At 43.6% G+C, this 26947-nt stretch overlaps 1 protein-coding gene across 7 annotated transcripts in view; it reads right to left on the bottom strand.

The window, feature by feature from the left end:
* ZMIZ1 (zinc finger, MIZ-type containing 1) overlaps positions 1 to 26947 on the bottom strand; it is a 290102-nt gene that overhangs the window by 35063 nt on the left and 228092 nt on the right. For all 7 annotated transcript variants that reach the window (XM_014956235.1, XM_014956232.1, XM_014956234.1 and 4 more), the window contains 2 exons: positions 16698 to 16842; positions 333 to 447 (listed from right to left, as the gene is read on the bottom strand). In XM_014956235.1, the coding sequence (XP_014811721.1) occupies positions 333 to 447; positions 16698 to 16842 (260 nt within the window). The remainder of the gene's footprint in view (positions 1 to 332; positions 448 to 16697; positions 16843 to 26947) is intronic.

Here is a 26947-nt window from a genome sequence, read left to right on the forward strand (position 1 = left end):
TAAAACAATTCTTCAAATTCAATTGGAGTCTCCAAAGAGGCTTGGGATTACCCCAAAATCATGCTTTTGGTGTTGAAACTATACAGTGCAAAATACGTGCTAAGCCCAAGCCTGACATTTGCATGCAGCTAAAGGAGTCACTGACTCAAGCTCTCAGACACCTGCTTCCCGATGCCACCAGAGAGGACACGGCCAGAAAAAAAATGAAGCATGTACAAAGGGAACACAGACACTGTTATTGATTGCAAGAGGATTTTTCTAAAAAACTTCCCGCTTTGCAAACATTACTGAAAACATAATCTACGGGGAGGGAGCATAAAAACGGAGCTTACCTGGCTTTGAGAGGTGTTAGTCACACCCCATACTGTGGTGACCACTGACAAGGAGCCTGGGGGCTGGTTGGTATTTTGCTGCCAGGGAACAGAATCGTAAGGGAAAGACCCATCACTGCAAAAACAAATGTTTAGGAGGGTGAGATTTTGGAAGTTTAAACGGTGGCAAATTGCTGGCGGGGACAAAGGGATTAACACCTGACATCATTTAACTCCCCACTCCTCCTTCCATTATTAGCCCAGTACTCTCAGAGGCAGAAGGTTTCTTTAATAGCAACATGATCGCATCAAAACCACACAGAACTAATGAGTTCCTTAACTATATTGAAGCACAAGGTTTTCACCATAAAGGTCTGTTACCAGTGAAAGTAAAAATAAACTCAGGGGCAGAGTTTCAAAGAAGAGCACTAAGGAAGTTGCTCAGAAGCACTCATTTTTTGCATTCTGTCTCAAGCTCTTCAACAACCACGGCTTCAGCTGCCTCGTACCAATTCAATTAGATTTTGAGACCAGACTGCAGCTCCACTGTCTGCACCGGGTCCCCAAATGGCCAGAAAAGCCTTTAAAGGAATAGCAGTTCAACATCATTTTGAAAAGTAAATTGAAATTCAGATAGTGTTCTCCCACACGATGGATAAGCTGCATGCCAAAAACAGTATTAGCTAATCAGCATTCTAGAAAATCAGCTGCAGATATACAACACATCTTTCAGATAAATATGTGGATGAGAGGATTGGGTTTTTCCATTACCTTTGTCCTCACACACAAGCAAACATTGCTTACGGTTCTTTTCATGTGAAAGCATTGGTGGTTTCAAAATGAACACAGGATAGGTATGCATCTAGTGTAATTAATGAAATATGTTAAATCCAGTGAAAGTAACTATTAATCCCATAACTGTAAAATATGTCCCACTTGAAATTGCTCATTGTCATACTATTAACTTGTAAATTAGATTTCTATTTGCATATATGCACAGATATACACACACGTGACCTTTCCTCATCTAGATATACATATACACACACTTTAATACACGCACATTGCTCTCTTCCACAATTTTCAAACACCATTGACTTGTATTTATATCAAGAACTGCATTTTCCCTGCACTACCAGCTATCACTGGAATTCCATCTTGCCTAAAGAATCCATACAGGCTCTTTGAGCGCTGTGTCCACGTGCTTCAGAGCCTGCACCAGAGAAGTGCCACGCGATGAACTCACACACGACACGCCGAGACAAGCGACCTGCCAAAGGCTGGAAGGGGCTCTGTGCAGAGCAGGGGGCTGACCCCACCACGTCCTCAGGCAGCACTGCAGGCTTGGAGCACTCCTCCAGCCTTTTGTGCTGGGAGCCAAAATCAAGGCTTACCTGTGTGTTCATTCTTCAACCTGTTCCCAACACCTACTGCAAATCCTTTAGGAATAGGAATTACACTGCACAAAGACATGCGCGTATATGTGATAAAAACCACCTATGTCTCAAGGAACCAATAACCCAATAACAGCCCCAGCAGCCGTGTAAGGCAAAATGAAACAGTGAATACATTCGACAAATAACTAGGAAATTTCAAACAAATTCCATAATGCTCTGCCAGCACAACAGCATTGTAATAGACCATAACTATGAATTTGAACTGACCTATTTGTTTCAAAATACCCAAATTGAATTAAGCAATAAAATCACAAAATAATTAAAATGAATTGAATTAGGGAAAAGAATAATTTCCCCTAACAAATACTTAGGGAAAATTAATGGAAAATAGTTATTCTCTATAAGATGCTTGACATCCAACGGTTACGTTGACGCCATCCATATAAACCAATGTGTGAATAAGGGCATATTTAACACCTTTACAATCAGCAAGCCCTCCTAGCCCATTTTTTTAAAAAAATTATTTTCTCTCAGAAGGCTGAAAATCTTCCCCTCTCATTCAAAGGCTCAGACAATGGCGTCAGTGACTAACATTTGCAAGTGACGCAATGCTTCAGCAAGTACCCTCCACCAGCACAGAGACAAATGATGACTAACCCAGAATTTGTGACAGCTATGAAGCTTTCCTTTTTTTCCTGCTCTGAATGATGCCTCCTACTTTACTTCCTTCTCTGACTGTTCTTGATGATGTCTGCTCTGTGATTTGTTTGGATATTTATGGCACATATGAGTGTTTGTACTCTTCAATGACTACAAAGAAGCTCCCTCCATGACATAAGCAGTGAAAGGACTGACTGCAGCCATCCCTCTCTATACCCCACCGATGTGCTGTGGACAGGTAATAAAACCCGAGGAACAAGGCAAATATTTTGCAAGTGTATGAGTAAATAAGAAGGGTAATGACAGGCAGGAATCAAACCACAGAGTCACTGAAGGCTCTTCTAATGCAAATATGCTGTACTGTTTGTACGCAACTCAAACTTTGAGCTAGAGATGCCTTAGTCTGCTGTTAAGAAGTTGTAACTATTTCTTCACCTTCTTTGCCTCCAAAGCATGTCTCTCTTACCTGTTCCCCTCCTTTAACGTACACAGAAGAGACTTCATATAATATTTCATACTTTCCAGCAGTAGAGCCAGAGCATTTGTTTAGTGGAAGGCTGCACCATGCTCTTAAAGACTATACAATCACTTCATCTAATTACAAAGAAGAGTAATTCACTCAAAACGGGCGACACCTCAAGAAACCAGACTGTTGACACATGATGAAAGCCTCCAGCACAGGACCCAGCATAACACATGAAAGCCAGAAAAAAAGGCACAGATTTGTTGGCAAATACTCGTGCACATGGAATGCCATTACCGTTACATTATCCAACCCAGGACTTACCTTTACATCACAGACAACATTAATATCAGAAATTATGGTGACACTGAAATCGTGAAGGGTATGCCTTGTACAACATCAACTTACACACCCTAATGCACGTTTACTGTGGTAGATGTCACCTGACTTAAACTTCACTTTAGTGATCCCAGTGAGAAAGTGAGGGCATTCTTGTGGGTTGCATTCCCCAGCAGGATACTGTGGCCTATCACCAATTACACACACGTTTGAGTATGACTTTTGCCTTGCTGGATACAATATCCACCTTCCTCCACTGTGTGAAGGCTTCTTTGGTTTCAAGCAGTAGGAGATGCTGAAACACGTGCCACTCAACTAAAGGATTACTTGTCCCACCACTTCTCTCTTTCAACTTGTGTTTTTGTCCTTAGACAACCCAAAGGAATACTCCCACCATCAAAGGAAAATCCATGTAAGTGCCGTAATGAAACGTGACCAATCCAATTCTCATTTGCAAAAGAGCAGTGGCTTTCCCCTGTTATTGTACAGAGCTGTGAATTATTCTGAAATCCCTTTCTTTAAACTTGAAAATGGCAGCCAACAGAGAAAGAAGCTTCAACCTCTCCAGCCACAGCGAAATGCTGCCCACGACGTTGTTCCTGTTGAACGGTACAAGGGTAATTAAGTCTCTCACTACACCCTGGAGGGCAGTGAGTCAGTATGGGCTCAGCTGGAGTCCACTAAAAGAGTATTGACTAAATTTATAATAGTGTTAATGAACCTATACATACTACTGGTCAGCATTAAAGGCCAAACAGCAGAGGAAGCCATAGAGCAATGAGGAAGAGACGGAGGGAAATTACTTCTCAAACTATGATGTAGTGAAACTGCAATCAAGGAATAAGGAAGAAGGATTTCTTAGCTGCTGGCAAATGTACTGAAACCACCTGGAATACAACACTCATGTCGGAGAGGTACATCAGGACTTAGGTCTAAACAGCTTCTCTTAATCCCAGTAACAGGGAAACAGAATCAGGCAGATATCCAGCCTCTTTGGAATAGTTACAGACTTCATGTCACACACAGACTGAAAGTTAATTCTAATAAAAGCTGCTTAATAAAAAGTGAGCTCTGTAAATTAATACTAGTCAATTAGTGTAATTTATACATGATTTGTGGCTTTATTTGAAAATGCTGTATTTTAAATATGTTTATGTTGTCATTAAAGTAATTGTATGTGTATCTGATACTCTGTTTACATGTCTTCATTGATTGAGGAAGGAGAGATTCAGATGGTTTAGTGAAGTACGCATCCCTAGAGCATTGGTACTTTACATGTTGTGGAGGAGGGTAAAAACTGGAATTACACCTTCCCAGTGATTTTCCATATCACTTGTTGAGAGGCCAGGTGTCTAAAACACTACCTTTATAAAGCATCTATACCCATTTTAAACACTGAAAATCTATCAACTGCTGCAGAAAAGCGCCAGACGTTGGCTTTCTCAAAAAAACCTTCTCACTCCAAGCGCTGCAGTCAAGTTTCCCACAACTGGCCTTTCAGGGACTGGTTTCTGTTGGTTACCCTCAAGCCAGCTTTACAGCTTCGTAGGCATCTTTAGTGCTTCTGAAGCACTGTCATCCCACCTGACTGGTACCTGACACACACAGAGTCCACACAGTCCTTTAAATCTACCAACTGTATCTGAACTTCTTCAGTTGACACCAAGATGAGCAGGTAATTGACAGCGTCACGCTGGCTGTCATTTCTCCCATGTCTTCTTTTGTCACCCATGGACACTTGGAGAGGAGAGCATCTGACGACAAGGAGTGAGGTGTCAGAAATCCACCTGGGCCAAACACTCCTTTGCAGTTACACACAGCCAAAAACCAGAACGGTCCAACTACAGCCCCCAACTGGGGCGCCTGCCCCGTTCTTGCCCACTGGCACCTCTCCGTATCCACACCTCGCTCTGCCCCTGGGTGCCCGTGTGCTCAGGGTGCCCAGCAACCCCTGGCTGTATTCTTGGTTGGAGCCTCTAGGTGACACTACTTTAATGCAAACTAAAACATAACACTCTCCAAACGAGGCTCCTTGCCGCGGCCTGACCCCTCTTTTCCCCCAAAAACCTCATCCATCTGCAGCGGAAAAAATATCACAAATCCTGCAATTGGCATGGGAAATACAGACCTGGGTAACTGTAGCACCAACACATGCATTTCATACCCCTCTTGTCTCAGAGTAAGGAAGCTTGGCTTCTTTCATTCAGGTTTAATTTTTGTTTTACTTGGATTTCTCAATTGAACACCACTCACGTAGCTTTAGTTATTAATAGGGATTCAGTTAGCAACCCTTCTTGATTAGGGCACCACCATAATCTTATTTTAAGCGTACTGTTATTTAAGAAAAGACTTTTGCGTGGTGCAGCACAAATACTGAATTCAAACCATCTTTTTGGTGTGCTCCTGTTATGCAACAGGGATTAATTTCACCCTATTCTTCTAATTTTTGTATCAGTATGAACACATCCTTACAACTTCTTTAAAAATGAAATTGCTAGAACAGATGAAACACTACTAGCAGCTTCCTGCAACACTAAAATGGTCCAGGAAGGACTTCAGCTAATTTTTTCCCAATTCCATAAGCTAGGAATCCCCAACAATCTATTCATAAATAACATGGTCAAATGGATTTTTCATAGTGTTTATTTATGGACAAATTTCCACTGAAAATATCCTAGGCCTTGATTACTAATTTGAAAAAAGCCAATGGAACACCTGAAAGCCAAACTTTGTTTCCTCTTACTGGCAATCAAAAACATTTCAGAGATCTGCTTTTGTTTTCTTTTTAAAAACTCTGGACATTTAGAAGGAAACAACTGCCTTCTCATTTTTCATTAAGATGTTTTTTCAGGGGAACAAAACCAATGCCTATCCTAGGCCTTGACTACTAGTTTGAAAAAAGCCAATGGAACACCTGAAAGCCAAACTTTGTTTCCTCTTACTGGCAATCAAAAACATTTCAGAGATCTGCTTTTGTTTTCTTTTTAAAAACTCTGGACATTTAGAAGGAAACAACTGCCTTCTCATTTTTCATTAAGATGTTTTTTCAGGGGAACAAAACCAATGCCTCACCAGCACCATCTTCACGGCTAAAGTGCTTGGCCAAAGTGTTTCAACTTAAACACTTAAAGTTAGTTTTTAGTCTAGTTAACAGATACTAAAACACATTATTACAATTTTTTTTTATAACACAAAATATGACCAGGTTATCCTTTGACTTTTTGTGCTGTGTCTTCTGTAGCCTGTAGAAGCCACTCTACACAATCCGCTCTCTGTTCAGAGGGATGAATACAGCAGAGCAAGAAGACACCCATGAAGGAAGGACATGAAGACCACTTAAAGTCAGCAAGGAAATATGAAGACATACCGTAAAGAAAAAATAGAATAACTACCTCTGTACATTTCTGTAGCCTGTAGAAACCACTCTACACAATCCCTTCTCTGTTCACACAGAGGGATGAATACAGCAGAGCAAGAAGACACCCATGAAGGAAGGACATGAAGACCACTTAAAGTCAGCAAGGAAATATGAAGACATACCGTAAAGAAAAAATAGAATAACTACCTCTGTACATCACACACTGACATAAAGCAAACTAAAACCTGATGTTGCGTACAGGTATCCTATGGTGTTTACAGTAAGGATGAGGAAAAAAGAGGTTGGTGTAGTAAGCACATATACTAACACTGGCTCTGAACAGCTAGCAGTAATTTCCTTTTGATTGGTGCTGGCCATGTGATTCATGCCTTCCTCAAATACATCCCTCTGTTTGGCATTATTATTTGAAGAAGTTTGCATGGTATTGGCATAAGTTAAAGCTCCATCGTATATTTCGCTAAATAAATGCATAAGACAGAGTCCCATTCAAATCACTGGGTGTATTTATGTAATGCAAAAGTGAAAAAAGTCAGTTTGAAAGCACCCTCCAAGACTTTATTTCCCTCTACTTCTTAGTGGCGTGACTCCAAAGATCTTACAGATAAAATATACAGCTCCAAAAATTATCCCTCCCCCAATTTCTCAAGTCTGTTGTTTCCCTCAACTCCTTCCAACTCCACGAATACGTTCTCTAACCCTTTGGAAAGCTTTGATTCGCTCAACTCCAAATGCACAGAGGATCCATCCCTAGTCCTTCCCTATCGGGAAAGAATTACCTCAAGCAGGGTCTCAGTGCTGGATGTTGCCTGTACTGGGCTATGAGCAACGTAAACTGAAGAGGAAGAGTGAAAGCGGTTAGAAATTTCATAATTCACGCTAAAAAGAAAAGAAGAAAAGCCGTTTTCTGGCAAACAGTTTGAAAACACAGCAGCATTCTGAACCCGTTCTAGGTGAGCAGATGCAGGTGAAGCAGTCAAAAGGCGAAAGCAGTGAGGCATTTATCAGCTGGGTGGTTTGGATGGCACCTGCAGCTCGCAGGTGGCCATCACCCCCGCCCCTGCTCTTTGAAATACGGACACACATTGACAACAACCATTCATGCAGACACACACACACACACACACAAAATACAGCCCCTTGTGCGGGGACTGAGGCGGCAAAATCGAGCCAGCGGTTCAGCAGGTGATGCCAAGTACCTCTGGAAAGCCCTGAACTTTTTCTTTATAGTCCTGACAAGGCCCGTGAGGCCTGGATGACTTATGAGTGCACGAGGCGGGCAGGCTGCCTTCCATTTCACACCGGGCTGCCCCAGGTCAGGCTGTGACACGCTCACGGCTGCTTCCTGGCGCCTTACTCCTCACACAGCCTCCTCGGGTGGAGAGCCCTGCCTGCAGAGGACATGCTGCTCAGTTAGTGCCTCTGCATCCAACCCCCGGAATTAGGAAAAAAAATAATGCATCAGGCCAAATCATGAGATTGATTCGGAAGTTTCTGAGCCTGCAGACACCCACACCCCCCCCGCACACACGCACGGTCCTGCTACGTTATAGATTTCATACATGTCCCCGCACACGTGTGTGCGCACGCGCACGGAGATACAGAGATAACGCAACTTATTTCTGTCCGTGTGGAAAAGACCATCACAGCTATGCAGGTAAGAAACAAAAAAAATGCCACTGAGACCCGCTCCCGCCTCAGAAGAAGCTGAAGGGGTTACCATCGTCTGACATGATGGGACTACAGCATCCATCCGATCAAAGGAAAAAAGATTAAAGCATCACACCCAGTTCTATTGTCACACAAGTAGACCATGCAACGCATTACTACAGCCCAGATTACAGTTACAAAATCCACCGGTAACAGCCCTGCTATTAACATGCCACCTGTTACCTTTTCCAAAACGCTGAAATTATCTTATGATCGTTTTCAGCTTGACAAATGCAGTTTAATCTTTATTGCATCTCACAGCACAGACCTGCTTCATCCATGTCTTATTTATCTCACATGTGTCGGAATGCAACCCCGAGCCCTCAGTCCCCCCCTGCCACCAGGCATTCCTTCTGCTCTGCTTTATCAATATACCTGGGTTTCCATATCCGACTGCTCCTTTACAATAAAAAACACACCCACCCAGTATTCTACCATTGCCTGTTGCCTTGGTAATCCGAATGCCTGGGTACTCGCTGATTATCGGCGAATGAGACTCGCATTGTTCACACCGCAGCGCGTCTGCTATGTTAATGTGAGATAATGGCAGCCAGAAGACTCCTTTTGTTCCCAGCTTTGCTGTTTATTCATAGTGCCTGGAGGTCAGCGACTGCTACAACAAGCGGGGAAGGAACGGCTGAAAGCGTGAGCAGATTCCACTTCTGCTTTTGCCTCTGAGGCAGGGGGGGAGACGGGAGCAGCCCCGCACGGCGAGCGGGGCACCGGGAGCTCCGCAGTCTGACTCACGCACGGCGGAGCAGGCGGCTGGGAGGAAGATCGGATGGACTCGCGCTTCCGAGATTTTAGATGAAGCCGATTTACGCTCCCCGACAACAGGAAAAAAAAAAAAAATAAAAAACCAACAACCCCCCCCACAAACCCGCTTTTCTTCAAGAGGCGCGGCGGGAATGAAGGAAGGAAGGGAGGGAGAAAGGGAGGGAGGGCGGAGAGGGGGGCCGCACAGCACCCACCGCAACTTCCAGGATGCCAACCGGGCTGGGGGGCTCCGGGGCTGCGCGGGGGGCGAACCGAGCCCCCGCAGCCCCCCCGGCGGCGCGACCGGGCTGAAAGCGGCGGGTCGGGAGCCGGGGAAGGAAGGGGAGGCGGCGGGGGGAGCCGCCGAGCAGCGGCTCCCGGAGCGGAGCGGAACGGGCCGGGAGGGGACGGCGGCGGCCGGGCAGGGAGAGGGGAGCCCCGGGGAGAGGAGCCGGGGGACGGCACACACCGGGCAGGGAGAGGGGAGCCCCGGGGAAAGGAGCCGGGGGCAGTGAGGGACGGCACACACTGGGCAGGGAGAGGGGAGCCCTGGGGAGAGGAGCCGGGGGACGGCACACACCGGGCAGAGAGAGGGGAGCCCCGGGGGGCGGTGGGGGACGGCACACACCGGGCAGGGAGAGGGGACCCCCGGGGGGCGGTGAGGGACGGCACACACCGGGCAGGGAGAGGAGCCGGGGGGCGTTGAGGGACCGCACACACCGGGCAGGGAGAGGGGAGCCCCGGGGGGCGGTGAGGGACCGCACACACCGGGCAGGGCTGAGGAACGGCTCTGCCCCGAGCCGCCTCCGACACTCTCTGCCTTGTCAAAGTTGTTTGGAAATGCTGTCGGTGACACGGTGACACGGGCAAACAACCCATCACATCCTATCTCCCCTGAGGCGGTAAGTGGGGAGGGAGAGCAGAAACAGACTGTGGTTCCTTCTCTCCCCCCCCTCTCCCCGCCCCCGCGTCCTCAGCCTGGTCGGAGATGAGGACGTTGAGGAAGATGCCCCGGCTGCTGTACCCTTCCCTGCTCCCGCAACAGCCCTTCCTCGGGAAGAAACCACCGATTCCTGCTAAAGGCACTGTCAGTATCTAATTAATGTCACCGACCCATCTGCACAGATGTTGATGTGCCCTGGCTATTGAGCAAGGCTTTGTTGGCATCTCCAGCGAAAACCAGTCAGGGATTTTGTTTTTTTTAAGCAAGAATTTCTAACCCATTTGATTTTAGGTGAACCATTAGAAAAGCTCCCCATCGCTGCAAATAGTCATCACTGTTTCCTTTTTCTTCCCACTGCCATACTAACGAGATGTGAGAACCCAGCTGTATGGCAATAGCTGGAATTAAAAAATGACAACATCGTTTATCAGGAATTCACTCCTTTTTCTAATTTATTTACAGGGGAATCCTGGGGAGGGTCGCTAATTCATCTAAGTGAATGAATTACAGATATGAGTAAATCAAAGGCATCAAGAAAAACACCAAGTTTTAGACAAAAATCCATATCCGCGTTCCTGTTGCCAAATTATCAAAAAAGAGCAAAAATCTTTAAAAAAGACAAGGTATTTGCCATCCCTTACGCCAGTAATTTATTTATTTTTTTTTTTCCGCTCCACTGAAAATTGGAAATGTCGCCAGACTGTAGAACTCCCTCCCCTCCTTAGGAGCTGTGTCACCTCCTGGCAGGCAGGCTGGAGCGCGATGCTCACAGCCTGGGTACCCAGCAAACCCCCACCCGCCCTGGGGGAGTGTGTACAGGGCTGCTAAACCTCACACCTGGACCGGGCACTGAAGGGCTCTGACATCAGTTTTGATGTCCCCTATCCAAAGGGACTCAAACCCAGTTAAAAGACTCCCCATGATTTTAATGAGGCTTGCATCAAAGGGCTAGGCAAAGCACAGCTTTCCGTGTCACCAAGCAGTTAGCTACACGCTGACAGTCAAAATTGATACAAACTAGGGGTGTTGCCACAGCTGAATGATTTTTAACTCCAGTGCCATCAGAAATGAGTTGGTTTCATTGAGAACAAGTGACAGAGGGAACCATCCCAACATGCTGGAAGAGGAAAATGACCTAGACTCAGCACAAATTAACTGCTTTTGAGAGCAGCCCTCATGTAAAGAGCATGACAGTATTGTGATTATCACTAAACAGTAAATTGTAATCAATCAGACATTTTCAGGAATTGGATATCCAGTATGGCCCAAACATTAGAATGAAAGCTGTCTTTTCAAAGGTGTTAGTTATCATATTTTAAAACCCAGCATAGACAGGGTAAAACCTGAGAAGGTCAGATTTTGCCTAAGTCAGCAGACATACCTTAAATAATATTTGCCTAGTCTTTATCAGGATTTTTAAAAATATCAGCCGCCACTTTTTAATTAAAAAATAAATAAATCACAAAACAAAACCCCCAAAATTTTATCTAGTATATACAATGCTTAGAGGAAAAAGTGTAGAGTACATAACACTTACACATACTTATCAGAAAAAAAAAAAAAATCACAAAAACTATAGTATTTGTGTTGCTACATATTATTCTTATTGCAGCAGCACTCACTTTGACTCTCTCATCAATACAGAATCCCTGTTGTCACATCCGTGCAAGGTGCTGTACACACAATAACAGGCGACCCTTATCCTGTACCCTTTAACCAAGCACGTGAAGAATATATATTTGAAGTTTAAGCTGCCCCTTGTTGTTCTCAGAGATCATGTCTCTCAGTCTCTCCTGTTACCACAAACTTGACCACAAACTTATCTCACCTTTTTCACATGAAAATATTACATGTTTAATTACTAACAGCTCATAGTTACACATCAGTTTTCAACTACAGAGTACTCGCCATTTTAGCTTTTAGCCATTTAACCCTTTAGCTTTTCGCTTCAACATTTTATGATTTTCTTCCACTTCCTCCCCATAGTAAGTCAAAGCGCTGAAACCAGACCCAATGGTTTCACTTGGAGGACGAGATGGGCAAGAAAGTCTTGGGGCAGTATTTTCAGGCAACCAGTTTTGTCTTTACAATGCTCAGAGCAACAGTGGCCTCACTTAATACTGTTCTGAACAAATCTTGAGGTCATTTTTTTTTCTTTAAGAAATGGCACTTCTGCAGCAACATTTTTGGATTCTGAACTTGTCCCTTACTTTCACCTGATGGTGGATTTTAACATTTCTTGACAGAAAGGCAGACAGAAGAAAAAGAGAGGCTGCTCTTGCAGAATCAGGAGTAATTAATACAGGTTGCTTTACTGGGTATATTCTCTTATATTAGGATTTACCATCTGTTCAGCCCCTGAATATATAAATAAATTATATTTATTTCACAATTTCACAAACAGAAAGATGAAAAGGCTTTGAAACAATCTTACTTTTCACCTAAAAGTTTTGTATTCTTTTGCAAAGATTGTTCCTGCACGTCACAGCCACACGCAGTAATGAAGTGATCCCCGACTTCAAACCGAGGTATAAAACACGCACAACGTGCTTGTTTTCATAAAAGCCTGTATGTGCTGCACCTGACCTTTCACTTTAACCATTTCTCTCATCCAGACATTTTTAAAGTGACTATCACTGTCGGTCAAAACCGCCTATGATGGCAAAATTGAAAAGGCAGCAACCTTTGCAGAAACGCTGACACTGCTCCTCCTGGTATGTTACAGCCAGATCATTCCTGGTTCTTAACAAACAACGAAGAGCCAATCCCAACCACTCAGGAAAAACTCAGGTACAGAATTGCCACTCTTTTCTGAGAGCTCCTACCCATGTGGAAAGTTCAGCTCTTAGTAAAGTAAAAGGGAAAAAACAAACACTAAAAATAAGCACGCTTGTAAAGCAAGTCTAACCAGTAAAAGGTATTTATGGCAATTGCCCGAAAAGTAATGATAATAAATAAAGCACCTACTGTAATATTGAATTACTAGTTAATTTGATCTACTGTTTAATTTTCTCAAAACCTCTGGCACTAAGTAATTTGTGATAAAAATAATTTTACCTTCATATTTTTCATAAATTTTGACAGCGCTATACAGACATTACTACCTTTTGGTCACTAACTGCAAGACAGCTGGCAATTAATACAGAAGACCAAAATTTGGAGCAAGAGAGAAGACAGTAAGAACCCAACGAATGCTCATGACAACACACCAATCTGCAACTACGAGCTGTCTATTTTCAGGTGGTTTTGTTGGCAAAGTAAGATTTACTACAAGCTACGCCAAAATTGAGAAGCCCCCTAGAACTTGCAGGGGTCAGATCCACCTTAAACTGAAGTAAAGTGTAGTTCTCTCTGGGATCGATGGAATCTGCACCCATGTCAACCAAGATTCAGTTTGATCCACATGCAAAGGTCCACCACTTAATGCAATGAAGTGTTAAGTTAACTTGATTAAAGCAAAGGAAGGTGTATAATGACAATAACTTGTACTTACATAACAGCATTTGCCAAAGATCTTAAATTCATCTAAAAGTAAAAAATCAGCCACCTTGAGTAGTATCTGTTATTACAGACATTATGTTGGATTTCCTAACTACAACACAAAGAACTTACATTACTCCCTGCAAGCTAGAAAGCATGAAATTTCACTCCTATGCAGAAGGCCCAGCCCAAAGGCTACCGCCTCTCCTTAAGTCCCCCATCAATCCTTTAAGTAGGACTTAAATTAGAAGTTATACAGGATTAAGGAGGTGGATAGGTCTCATACTGGTCCTTCAGTACAGGAGTGAAGTTTATCCACAGGAATCAGTAAAAAAGTCTTAAAATAAAATACATGAAAAAACCTCAATGAATCTCACATTCAAGTGGGAGCTAACTATTATTACACTGCACTGACTTCAAAAAAAAGTAAGGTTGAGAGGGTTTTTTTGAGAATCCAGTGTTTAAGCTGTTCATAAAGCACAGGAGTTTGCAGCCCAACCAACCGCCCTACATTAGGAAGTAGGTATTTGGCTGAATTTTTGTTCTATACGCAACACTTGATCATTCTGTTAATGAAAAACTAAATTTAGAAAGAAATTAGCACAATACAGTCCCTGCTCTGAAAGCATTTGTTGCATGTGTGCACATCCTTGTATGGCTTATACTCTGCTCTCTGTAAGTGCATTTGACCAACACTATCAAATCCCTCCTTGATGTGCCCACTTCAGTTTTCTCCCACAACTCAATTAACTTTTTTAAAATAAAAGGTTGTCCCTAAAAATAGGCCAGAACCAAATTCACTCCAGTGTATGTCACCACAGTTTCTTAAATATGAATCTTTAGATTCTTGCGATACGTTTTTGAGTCAGAATTTATTTAACAGCTGAGCCCTGTTTCAACTTTGAGACTCAGGAGCTGTGTTTCTGTAGCACCAGGTAACTCGGGATTCTAGTCCCTGACTAGAGCTCTGGATAATTCTGTTGCTAGTAAAAGCAACAGCAAAAATCTTCTGTGTGAAGTACTCAAGATAGTCTGATGACAGGGGAAGGGTTTTTTTGTCTAGTGATATTCACAGCTGACATAACTTACATTCCTTCTGTTGAGCTATGTAAGGTTCTTGAATATGCTCTTGGTTGTTCTGGTTTAATACCTAGTTCTTCTACAAAACTTGAAGTAGCTGGTTACGTCAATTTCTTGTAGGAAATGCAAGGCATTCTGCTTTTTTTTTTTTTTTTAATTCAGACAAAACCTTCGTGAATTAGAGATAAGAAACTGTGAACTTTAATACTAAGCTTTTGACCAAATGTAATCTAATGCAAATACACAAGTTGCTTTATCAACAGTTTTATCACTGGGATTCTACTTAACGGCTTTTCATCTTGTGTTTCAGTGAAACAAACAGAAAACTCAATTCGTCTTCACCCCACACTTCACTTCTTATAGACTGCTTATAAAACATCCATGAAAATACACAGTTCCAGCTGGAAAAAGAAGAGAGCCACAAGATGTCTCATTCTAATGTACTACCTGAGAGATTCTGAGCAGTCATGGTTATGGCTAAATTACAGATGAGACAACAGCATCACCGAAGCAGCGATGCAGATAGTCCAAATCCCTAAGAGGCTGCTGCAGTTATTATAGATAAGAAGTTACGCCACAGAAATTCTGTTTCTGGAGGGGCATCTCATAGGTAAACAGCAGTAATTTAGAGGTAGTCAAGAGACAATAGTCAAGAGAAACTTATAGGGACTGTTTGATACTGGGCAGGATGGTCTTCTCTTAGGTAGAATATTGGGTATTGCCAGTATTGCCAGAAGCGCTGGTATTTAGGTGTAGCAGAAGAAAGTATTTATTTTTTGACATGTGACAGAGTTTCAGTGGAAAACTGCCATGAAAGAAAAGAGTTGTGCCTATCTTATCTAGTAACACAGCACACAGTCCCTGTGAGATACAGCAGGGCTTTCATCCTTACTTTATGGACTCCAGGGGAACAGAGGCTAAAAGGTCGGATGAGAATCAGGCATCTAAAAACTACAAAACTGCACCTAAGAGAGCACATACACCGCACCACACTTTCTCTGCAGACTGGCCACTAATTTCACCTTGGCTTCTGCAAAGCTCCCAGGTGTAAAAATAAGTTATTTTAGAACAGAAGGTTTTCTGGGTTTGCAATCGATCATTTCATAAGCAACTGAAAAAAGAGGCAATGCAGGTACTCTGAAAAATCAGTGATATTAGTTATACTACAAAAAAAAGGACTTTACTCTCAATGCCTATAATAAAACTCATAGCGTGTGTATGGTTCTCCCATAAACACACAAAAAATGAAGAAACAAACCCCAACACAAACGAGGTTTCCTGACTAATTCACACATGCAAATGCCCTGGTATAGAGGTGTCCTTAACTCCATTCCAACACAAAAGTTCAAGTTACTTATGCTACCATAGAATCTAGGCGCATGGAATTTGGCCTCATCCGCATTCTCATAATCCTTACTGAAGTGCCCTATACTAAGACCAGTTTATACTATTTGTGGTTTCTTTAACATGATGCTGAAGGAAAGAAAGCCTTGAAAAATATCCCAGAAACATAAAGCATGAAATGAGCAGTTAATCCTGTCTACACTTAAATCTTCAGCTTTTGCCTTGACCTAGGCTCTGCAGACAAGGAATAGAGATGTTGTTCCTCCCCGTAATTTGGTAATCAAAGGCTTCACATCTTCAGCTTCTTCTAGTGTCCTTGAATGCTCATATTTTCTCTAAATTAACATAAGTGCTTTGAGATTCTAACCTGGTATAAGGCGATACAGGTAATTCTCCCATCTGTGGCTACACTCACTCTACAATTGCTTTGTTTACAATATGTTTCCAACACAACGTATAAAACAGAACATCAGTGAAATGTTCTCTACCTCAAGAAAAGCCAGTTGTATTTAAATAAACAGTAGAAAAATGTCTGGTGAGAGACATGCTGTAGAAGCTTATCCCTAGGGCACAACTTGAAGTCTGAAAGCAAGCCCACTTGATCTGAGCACAGATTTGAAGACGGAACCATCACTTCGCTGTGCACCAGGCAACAAGACAAAACCTGAGTTTATTTAGTACCTGCTGTAATTACAGATCCCCTGTTGTCTGTAATGCTGTTCAGTGCATGAAACAGTGTAGCTACCTCTGTCAATAGTCATAAGCATTTCAATTAACAGATCTACCACGTGGGCCATCTTTACAGCCCGCCACTCCTATGACCAGGGCTGGGACTCACCTATGAGAAAGGGTGGGTTTCATGGAGCTCATAGAGTTCATGGGGGGTTGCATGGGGAGCTTCCCTGGAGGATCGTTCTGCCGGCTTTTCTGGTGGCGAAGCAGCAAGAGCCGTCCCAGCTCCTCACACCACGACGAGAGCAGCGCTGCAAAACAGAAGGCAGTGACAGTCAGCACGACCCAAAAACCAGCACAGCCCAGTGCAGATCCAAGCTACTGGAACAGGAGGCACAATCTGAACAAACCCCAGGAGTGAAAAGCTCGTCCACGAAGCACCACTCACATTATTATCCTATCAAGTTGAGTCTGTAATTGCCCTACGCTATCATTACAATGTTTTAACACAAGTTACAAACATTCTGTACAGCCCAGGAGGCGCCAGAGAACTTGTCTGAGCTGAAGAAGGGATGGGGCACAAGGACGTGGGATAGCTGTCGTGAGTGAAAAAAAAAAAACCATAAAATGCAGAATTAATCTTGCACAAACAGAAATGTAACAAAACCATACAGAGGACATCATTCACAGAGGGGAGCAAAGAACAAGAAGATCTCTTTTCTGTTTGGCTATTTTTGTGGAAAAGCTTAATTGGAGAGGCATGAAGAGAAACCCATGTGCAGGACTTCGTTTCCAAAACTGCTATCAGCTACGAGTCTTGAATAGATAAACAGGAGAACATGGCCACACTGATGTATGGATACAAAGTTAGGCACTTAAATCTATATTTGACCCAGCACAACCCCTAAATGTGTATTTCCATTATGTGCCTAATCTTCTGGTCAATGAGGGTAATTCTGTGCTTACAGGAACACCACGCTTATGAACTATGAAGATGCAGAGATTTCCTAGAGGGATAAAAAGCTTGCAGCTCCTTCTGAAGACATGAAAGGGGTCATTATCTCGGAAAACGTGGCCTCTCCCTTACGCACCCACACTCAGAAAAGACCAGCCCCTGTCACATCAACCACCTACTTTGCAGTAAGCAGGGCTCCAGAAAGTGACTGCAGGTGAAATCTGGCTCCCATGAGCACACCCAGCCAAGAAACCCCACCAAAGCCTCTAGCAACACCCAATCGAGCCTCAAAGCAACTCTTTAATTCCAGCATCAGAAGTGGCTCAGGTAAAAACTCACCAAGGTATGACACGGTGAAGAGTTTCACCAGAACGAAGTACGGACTAATTGCAAAATTCTGCAGTTGAAGCAATGTTCTCAAGTGGAAGCACTCGGGGTTTTTCCTTCTTTAAAGTATGCTTTACAAACCCCTCAGAACAAGAAAACGCTTTGTATTTAATTTTTAACTAAGTGCTTTCCTGAGGTGTTATGAACTGAACACAAATCAACAGATTGCACAAGCAGGTGAGAAGCAGAAGACTACTCAAAACCCAAGCCGCCACAGCGGTTTAGAGTAGGAGAGCTCTACAGGTAATTTTAGGCTTACTGGTTTATCTGAGCTGAAGAAGGGATGGGGCACAAGGACGTAGCACAGAGCTGAAGAAGGGATGGGGCACAAGGACGTGGGATAGCTGTCGTGAGTGAAAAAAAAAAAGCTATCATTACAATGTTTTAACACAAGTTACAAACATTCTGTACAGCCCAGGAGGCGCCAGAGAACTTGAGCACAGAGCTGAAGAAGGGATGGGGCACAAGGACGTGGGATAGCTGTCGTGAGTGAAAAAAAAAAACCATAAAATGCAGAATTAATCTTGCACAAACAGAAATGTAACAAAACCATACAGAGGACATCATTCACAGAGGGGAGCAAAGAACAAGAAGATCTCTTTTCTGTTTGGCTATTTTTGTGGAAAAGCTTAATTGGAGAGGCATGAAGAGAAACCCATGTGCAGGACTTCGTTTCCAAAACTGCTATCAGCTACGAGTCTTGAATAGATAAACAGGAGAACATGGCCACACTGATGTATGGATACAAAGTTAGGCACTTAAATCTATATTTGACCCAGCACAACCCCTAAATGTGTATTTCCATTATGTGCCTAATCTTCTGGTCAATGAGGGTAATTCTGTGCTTACAGGAACACCACGCTTATGAACTATGAAGATGCAGAGATTTCCTAGAGGGATAAAAAGCTTGCAGCTCCTTCTGAAGACATGAAAGGGGTCATTATCTCGGAAAACGTGGCCTCTCCCTTACGCACCCACACTCAGAAAAGACCAGCCCCTGTCACATCAACCACCTACTTTGCAGTAAGCAGGGCTCCAGAAAGTGACTGCAGGTGAAATCTGGCTCCCATGAGCACACCCAGCCAAGAAACCCCACCAAAGCCTCTAGCAACACCCAATCGAGCCTCAAAGCAACTCTTTAATTCCAGCATCAGAAGTGGCTCAGGTAAAAACTCACCAAGGTATGACACGGTGAAGAGTTTCACCAGAACGAAGTACGGACTAATTGCAAAATTCTGCAGTTGAAGCAATGTTCTCAAGTGGAAGCACTCGGGGTTTTTCCTTCTTTAAAGTATGCTTTACAAACCCCTCAGAACAAGAAAATGCTTTGTATTTCATTTTTAACTAAGTGCTTTCCTGAGGTGTTATGAACCGAACACAAATCAACAGATTGCACAAGCAGGTGAGAAGCAGAAGACTACTCAAAACCCAAGCCGCCACAGCGGTTTAGAGTAGGAGAGCTCTACAGGTAATTTTAGGCTTACTGGTTTAAAAGAGACACGTGCAGAATTCTCTAAAATTGAGGGGTTTATTTTCATTTCTTATTTTTCTAATGGATCTTTTCACCAAATAACATAATCATAAGCAGTTGCAAACTATCATTTCAGGCTACATCACCTTCTTTTTTCCAGTAGCTACTCACAGGAACTGCTAACACATATTTAGTAGAACAAATTCCAAAGAGATCAATTGTAAAGTCACATTTGTAGGGGAAAAAAAGGAACCTGCTTTGCCAAGAACACCCACAAATATGATTTTTCAGTACGAGAAACAACTGGACTTTCTCAAGTTGAACAGCCACACAAGAAAAAATACTTAAAGCCCAGGCCATTCCTGTGAATTAATCACACATTTGGACAAAGGAGAGGTAGTAATTTCATTGCATTTATCAAGCCGAAGGTCAGGAGCGGTGTTTAGGGAGGCATTTTAGAGCTCTGCTGTGACAAAAAGGGGACACCGCTTCTTTATGTAACTAAATATGGTCACTCGGAAATTGTCAGCCTCACACGTAGCCCACAGAAAGCATTCCCCAGAGCTCTGCGAAACGTTCCAGCAACGAGTGTCAGTCTAAGCTGCTTCTCTATTAGCCAAGGAAACTGTCAACAAGCATTTGATCAAATTATACTCACCTTTTATCCCTGGTATATCATTACTAATGTGCCAGTGACAAAGGCCCCCTCCCTCCCCCTTTTCCAGCCGCCTGGAGACACAAATCCCTGCCTTGCAGGGTTTTTCCCCGCGCACCACGGCCACTTGAGCTCTGAGAAACACGAACAAAGTGTTCTGCCCAACGCCAAACGCAGCCGCCGCAGAGTAATAGTGGATGCTGAGCACTTCCACAGCCGAGTGTAATTACTACGGTGTCAAATGGAAATCGTCCATCTTAAATGAGGCTTTGATGGGAGGAGGGAGCTGCTCCTTCTGCACACCTATGTGCACTTGACAAATAAGATAAAAAGCAACAACCCGGCGGGGCTGAGGGCACGAATCTGCAAACAAAAGCCAAACCTGCTCGAAAAAAAAAAAGCACAGTAACTCCCGGTAAAGTAATATGCCAGTGAGATAGCATTGCTTCGGTGAGGTGAAGATAAGAAAAGATCTTAATGAGTTATCATTATTACCAATATGCAATACACACGTTCATGAAGGTGAAATGCAAACCAGCAAAGAACAAAGAGGTCCTCAAGATAAGCTGGAGGGTTTCATTCTACAAGTTATCTGGAAAGGGCTCATGTTTTTAGAAACTAAGAGACTGCAGGTATAAAATGTAACAAATTTACTCATCCCTATCACAGCACTCATTATGGAGAGGTTTAACCTTTCCTCCCCTGGACGTTTTGACTCATGTACCATGTATAATAATTGCTCTCTTCCCTGTGTCAGTGTTTGTGCATGGAATGAAAACAGAGCTGTTTGTAGCTGCCTTAGGAGTTACCAGTCCGTCCCCCTCTATCCTGCTCAGCAGGAGCAAGAACCCTCTCTAAAGGAGCCTGCTCTCCTCTGCTGGAGATGTTGGGGTGGCCTCCCCTCTCCCTGCCCCAGCCACCTCCGCCACTCCGCTCTCCGCTCGGCGGGATGAATATCTACCCCTCACGCACATCTGGTACAGCTGGCTTCTGGAGAACATCACTTCCTGGGCTATTCAGGCAAGATGAAACAAACTCAAAATGAATTTACAGATTACACTATTCATCTTTAGTGTACTTAGTTACTGCTTTTTATGCTGACGGTATTAGGCGCATCTCAACTCATTTACACTCAAAGCACGAGAAATTCAGTATCATACTATAATGAACAGATAAAGCAGCGAGCACAAAGGACAGCTACAGATGGTGCCAACAGTCAGTCTCTCCCTCTCATAGCACAGCCAAGCAGCTGCTTTTTCTCCCCCCCCTCCGCCCCTCCTCCTCCTCCTCCAACAGGAGCACAGATTTTGCAGATGGACCATCCACACCGTCTCTCGCAGCCTCTTGCTGCGGCAGTTTAATGATCAGATTTAAATCGTGTTCCTGTGCTGCATTGCTACAATGTCCCTTGCATGTAATGATGTGCCTTTCCTGCTTAAGTTCAAGTCAACTGTTGCAATGGGGGAAAGAGAAAAATGCTTAAATGCAAATCCGCCCCCCACCACAGCCCAGGTGTAAAATACAACCTGGTTAATACACCAGAACTGACGTTTTCAGCCCCTGTTCAGACACAGAGGGCTCTGCCAGCTCATGCCAGAAGATGCATAATAATGGCAATCAAATGACATGCTGACAGTTTAAGTGTATTCACACATTTATTTGGCTTAAAGGGACACGCTCTGGGATGATTGGTGCAATATTTGACCTACTTTTCACCATTTGCAAAACCTGTATCATTCTTAATGGGATTGCATTTTACTTTACACGTTGATGTATTTTCATAGGAATAAATCAATACCGACTTGCTAACGACGACTGCATTAACAAACCAACACAGAAACGAGCAGCCTCAGTTTTCACATTTGTGAAATGGAGAAAACCAGAAAGATTTAAAAATAAGAGAAATTTCGAGTAGCCCAAGGGGTTTCCCTAAGGAAGTGAGAGAAAAAACCCCATTCAGAGATAATCAGCTCGCTGCCATCCAGCCCCATTTTTGTTTCTCCTTTCTCTGAAGAGGACCAGAAGTTGCAAGAGTGTGTCTCAGCACAGAGTGTGACTGACCTCTCCTTAAAATACTCATAAATACTCCCACACACTCAGAGCTGGTCACACTTTATGTCCTTCTGGATGCCTCCAATAGTTTTAAACACTTTCATTGAAAAAAATCATAAGACACTGCAATGTATCCAGCCTGGGATCCTGAGGACAAAGAGAGGGAAGAGCTGGAAGGCAAAGATTTATTTTTTTCCCCTTCAGCCCCAGTTACATTTCAAGCATCTCTCTGCAACCACAGCGCTAAGCCTTGCTTGAAAGAGAAAGGAAGCAATTGTTATTTAATCCCCCGCCTCTAGGAGCCAGGTCTTTAAGAACATGCCAAATATCACAAGATTTGTGACACAATTATTAGGACTGGCCACATCCCCCGGTACTGCTCCTTTCCTGCGAGGGCCCTTTTGTGCCGAAAACCTGCCAGGCAGTATGGAAACAAAGGCCTCCGCCGCCCGCTCCTGCCCGTCCCTCGGAGGCATCAGCATCCAGGGCCCAGAGCAGCACCACAACCCCTGCGGAAGAGCCAGCCCTTCCTTTAGGAAAACCAAGGAGCTTAAGCTGGGGGAAGCCACGGATCACACCCAGGATGCCCACGACAAATGATGCCAGTGTACTTGCAACAATTACGTGATGGATGCTGATGACACAGCTCAAAGGACGGTTTATAGTCGTAACACCGAATATTGGTACGGGCCATTACAATCCCTTTTGGGCCAGGGAATGGAAAAGGGAAGGAAACCAGGCAAAGTTGTCAATGCCAGCCCCTAGATTCACTAAGGCAGTTCATCAGCTGCATCCCCAGCAGCACGGAGAGCTGCAGCCCTGTGACTGCCTGCTTTACCCTGCACGAAGTGCTGTAGTAAGCATCTCCGAGTGAACGAGCCAGTGGGCTCCCTAGAAAGCAAAATACAGAGAAGCACGGCGCTAATCTATTTACCTATTATGATACCCTAGTATTAGTTACAGCTTATCACCTCAGTAAATCACCGCCTCTTGTTAGGGAACATGCTTAAAGGTGCAGCAAACTGTTATTTACAGGCAGACACTATATTTACAGCCACAAAGACAGGTGAGGAGGGGATAGGACAACAGCTCAGTAATTTCAATGCCTTCTGCTTCCCGGGAGACTGCTGGAGGAGCACAATAGGATTACGGCTTCCTTGCTGCAGTTAAGCTGCAGTAGATAGTTCAATAGGCAGACTGGCAGACCCGTATTTCTTACTCACTGCAGAAAATATTAGGAAAAAAGGAGGAGTTTGATTCGGAGAACTATCTGTTCAGCACTGTCTCACTAGTGTGGTTTTGTCTCAGAAGGAAACACATTTGGCTGAAAAGATATTTACAGCATAAGTAAGAAAATCCAGCATTTTTTCATAGATCATATCCATTAATTTTATATTGCTTTTAGAAACAAATTCATTTTTTTTTTTACATGGAGAATTCCAGATAAGTTGAATATAGAGCTACCAAGGGCTTTCTATCCTTTTCTGTATAGACTGCAATCTAAATACAGTTTTTATACAGTGAGATAATTTGGTGGGGTGGGAAGGGAAGCAGCGAAGAGGAGAGGAGTGGAAATAACTATTGTCTTGGTTATTTAGGAATGCTATTCTTTTTACACAGAGAAACGAAGGCTACGTACTGTTTGGAAAAATATATTAAAAATGTTGATTTCCTAATGCTCAGTGTGCTGTAGCACTAGAAAAATAACTTCAGTTGCACTAAAAGGATGGCATCGTTGTCCACAATTTTGGGAAGCAGTAAATCAGATGTTTTCCTTGTGTTTTAAAAGCCATTTTGCTTTTAAAGAGCTGGGAGATGGAGAGAGAGAGAGGGAGAAACTGGTCATCCCAAACTATTTCAAGGATTGATTTTCCTGCAGCTCTCTCCTCCTCACACACTCCAGCAGAGCCTGGCAATGCTGGGGTAACCCCTCGGCCAGTCAGTCAGGGCAGGAAAGCAAGGCCACAAAGGAAATAGGATGTAGCTGTCTGTTAGGAGAGATTCAGAGCAGGCATGTTTGCCCCTCCTCTTCAGTTCTTTCAAGACACAGCTACATGTCCTAACCCTGTGACAGAGAAGTCCTACCCCTGTCATTACACAAGCTCTAGCTCTGTATCTGCCTCAATGCCGAGAGCACAAAAGGAGCACATATAATGCCAATTACAAAGCAGAAGTAGTCATTCCTCAGCAGCCTGGCTGTTCCACATGGGCTCGCGGTGGTTCCCCGGGAGTCCACCCCTCCTCCCAGCCCCACAGCTCTGGCTGCCAGCAGATGCCCAGGGCAGGCACTCGGTGCTGGCTCCCACCTCCTCCCGGGAGGCTGACACCCCAGCTGCCTGCTTTTCTGGAGCAGCTGAGGACCCTGCATGCTGTTCTCCATCAGGCAAAAATCAGTGATATTAGCTTAAACAGTCCAAGTACACAAGTTGGATTCATCTGACTGATTTTATTTAAGTTAAAAAGTACCGATGCAAACCTGCTCTGCTCGTAGAGTGGTAATTTGTACCTTTGGTACCACCTCCAAATGCAGGCAGGTTTATAAGGCTGGGGTCCCAGCATCCCCACAGCAAAGTGCCTGGAACTGAATTCCCCAGCAGAGCAAAGCTGGGGGGCATGAACTGCCCCACTGATCACAACAGGAACACAAAATCAACAGCCCCGGCTCAACATTGTGGTACTTATTTCTACCACTAATATCCAAGTAATGACCTTTATCACCGATGCCTCCTTCACTGCTGTAGCTACAGCTGGGTCCTGCAGAGTTACCCAGCTTCGCCCCGGTAGGGGTGAACTACATAATGCAGTTATGTATTATCATTAAAAAACAGGTTTGTAGCAAAATAGATAATGCAGGGAATACCTAATTAAACTGAACATAACATCAAATTAATTAACAGAGGTTTTATTCAACAAACCCCTTACTGCAAACCTGAGAGCTATCTAGCACGTGCTTTCACGGCTGCCGCGTAAGAGCGACACCAGGTACAAGTTTGGTCTTGACGATGGGTCCAGCTTGCCTTGGCATACCTTCAGCTCTTCACAAATACCTCTCAAGACACAGATGTATAGGCTTCCCCCAAAGCTCTTGCCAATTGGAACAGCACATGCTGGTGGAGACACAGATTTGAATACTGCCATCCTTATCCCATGACTTGAGTGGAACCAGGATTCCCTAATTTCCTTCTACACTTGCCAAAACTTGGCAGAGCATCTTACCAGATCCACTACATTAACTTTGAAGTAATACATTACAAAGCACAGCAACAATGGCTCAATTTGGCAAGCACAAAACACTCTGCACTGATCCAGATAAAATACGTAAGCATCTCACTTAGGCTTAGCTGTACCCATGTTGCTACATCCGAAAACATGCCCCATTATAAAGAGAAGACAAAGCCGGTGAAAGGCCACCAGCAAGTGAATCTTGGATACAGATTTCCAAAGGAAATGCACTCCAATAGCATTAGACTGCTTGTTTTCTTACTCGTCCAATTGTTGGTTTCGCTGCTCAGATTTCAAACAACAGTGTCTTTCATTACTGCTGTACGCTTTTATTTTCTAATGCCAGTTCTAGTCATCAACAGATTTCACATACAATACAGGCATCTGAAAAATGGAAGTGACTCACTTTAACCCATCTCTGGCTGGATTCAAACCAGTGACCTGTAAGTGAGAGGCTCAGTTTCGCTTAATCCATCCTGAGCCCTCCAATTACTACTGCAAACAGCTCCTGAGCTAACACTGCCACTCACACCCAAAAGTGCTAGAAAAAAAATACCAGATGCATTTAACTAGAGTTTGAACACAGGGAATCCATGCACAATCAGTATGATGCCAAAAGTCTGGAAAAGGGAAAATCTAGTGGCTATTTTCAAACAGGAAAAGCAGTAACTGCAGAATTCGAGGTCCAGTTTCCTACTGGGGAAAAACAGCCCAAACTGTTCAAAAGGAGGAAGAGTAATGTGAAAAATGAGTAACAACCAAAATGGATTTGTCCGCAACAAATCACGCCACACTTCTGTACTTTCTTTACACTAGCAGACAAAAGACCTTGAGCACAGATTCGTCTGATTTCAGTGAGGCTTCAGTGCTGTTTTACGTGATATTCTTACAAATAAACACGGGAAATGAAGTCTAGCTGAACACAACACAAAATAGCTAGAAACTTAAGCTTATGGAACTATTAAACTAATTGTCAGTAATAACAAGCACTATCGGAAGGGTTTTTGCAGGAGTTTGTTCTGGATATGAAATTACTGAGTGCTTTATTTATGGATACCCATGATGCAGGTGGATCAAGGGTTAGAATACATTCTGGGTCAATTTACAGATGGTACAAGCCGGAAAGAAGCATGAGTTCAGTGCAGAAATTTGGTGTTGACACCTTATTGAAAAGCTGGAGAAACGGTCTGAAACTACGTCTAACAGGGACAAGTACTAAATATGACACTGCACACCTTCCCAACAACAGGGTGAGACCCATCTCTGAAGGCAGGAATTCTCAGAAGCAGAGCTGAAGGTGGTAGCTGCACAGAGGCTGGGCTGAGCTGTGCCACCACAGCAAACTCAACCAGCCTCCTCGGCCAACAAGCCAAGCCCAAAAGAGGCTCAGTTCTCCTTTCTCTCCACCCCACACGTACAGCTACAGAAGGGGGAGAAAATTCATCAGAATGATTAGGAAAAAGACCTATCAATATAACCTGCAAGAAAAAGATTGCATGGAATAGGGTTTTGGTGATTTTGGTTTGGTGGTTTGTTTTGTTGTTTTTTTAAAGAGGGAAGATTGACAGCAGCACTCCAATTGATTGAGTAGCAAAGCATTATCCATCCCCACAGCAGAAATACCAGAAAATAATACACAAAGGGAGAGAACAGACACAGGTTAGGTATTAGGAG

This window comes from Calidris pugnax, unplaced genomic scaffold (assembly GCF_001431845.1).
Source record: "Calidris pugnax isolate Ruff unplaced genomic scaffold, ASM143184v1 scaffold196, whole genome shotgun sequence".
Classification (NCBI taxonomy): domain Eukaryota; kingdom Metazoa; phylum Chordata; class Aves; order Charadriiformes; family Scolopacidae; genus Calidris; species Calidris pugnax.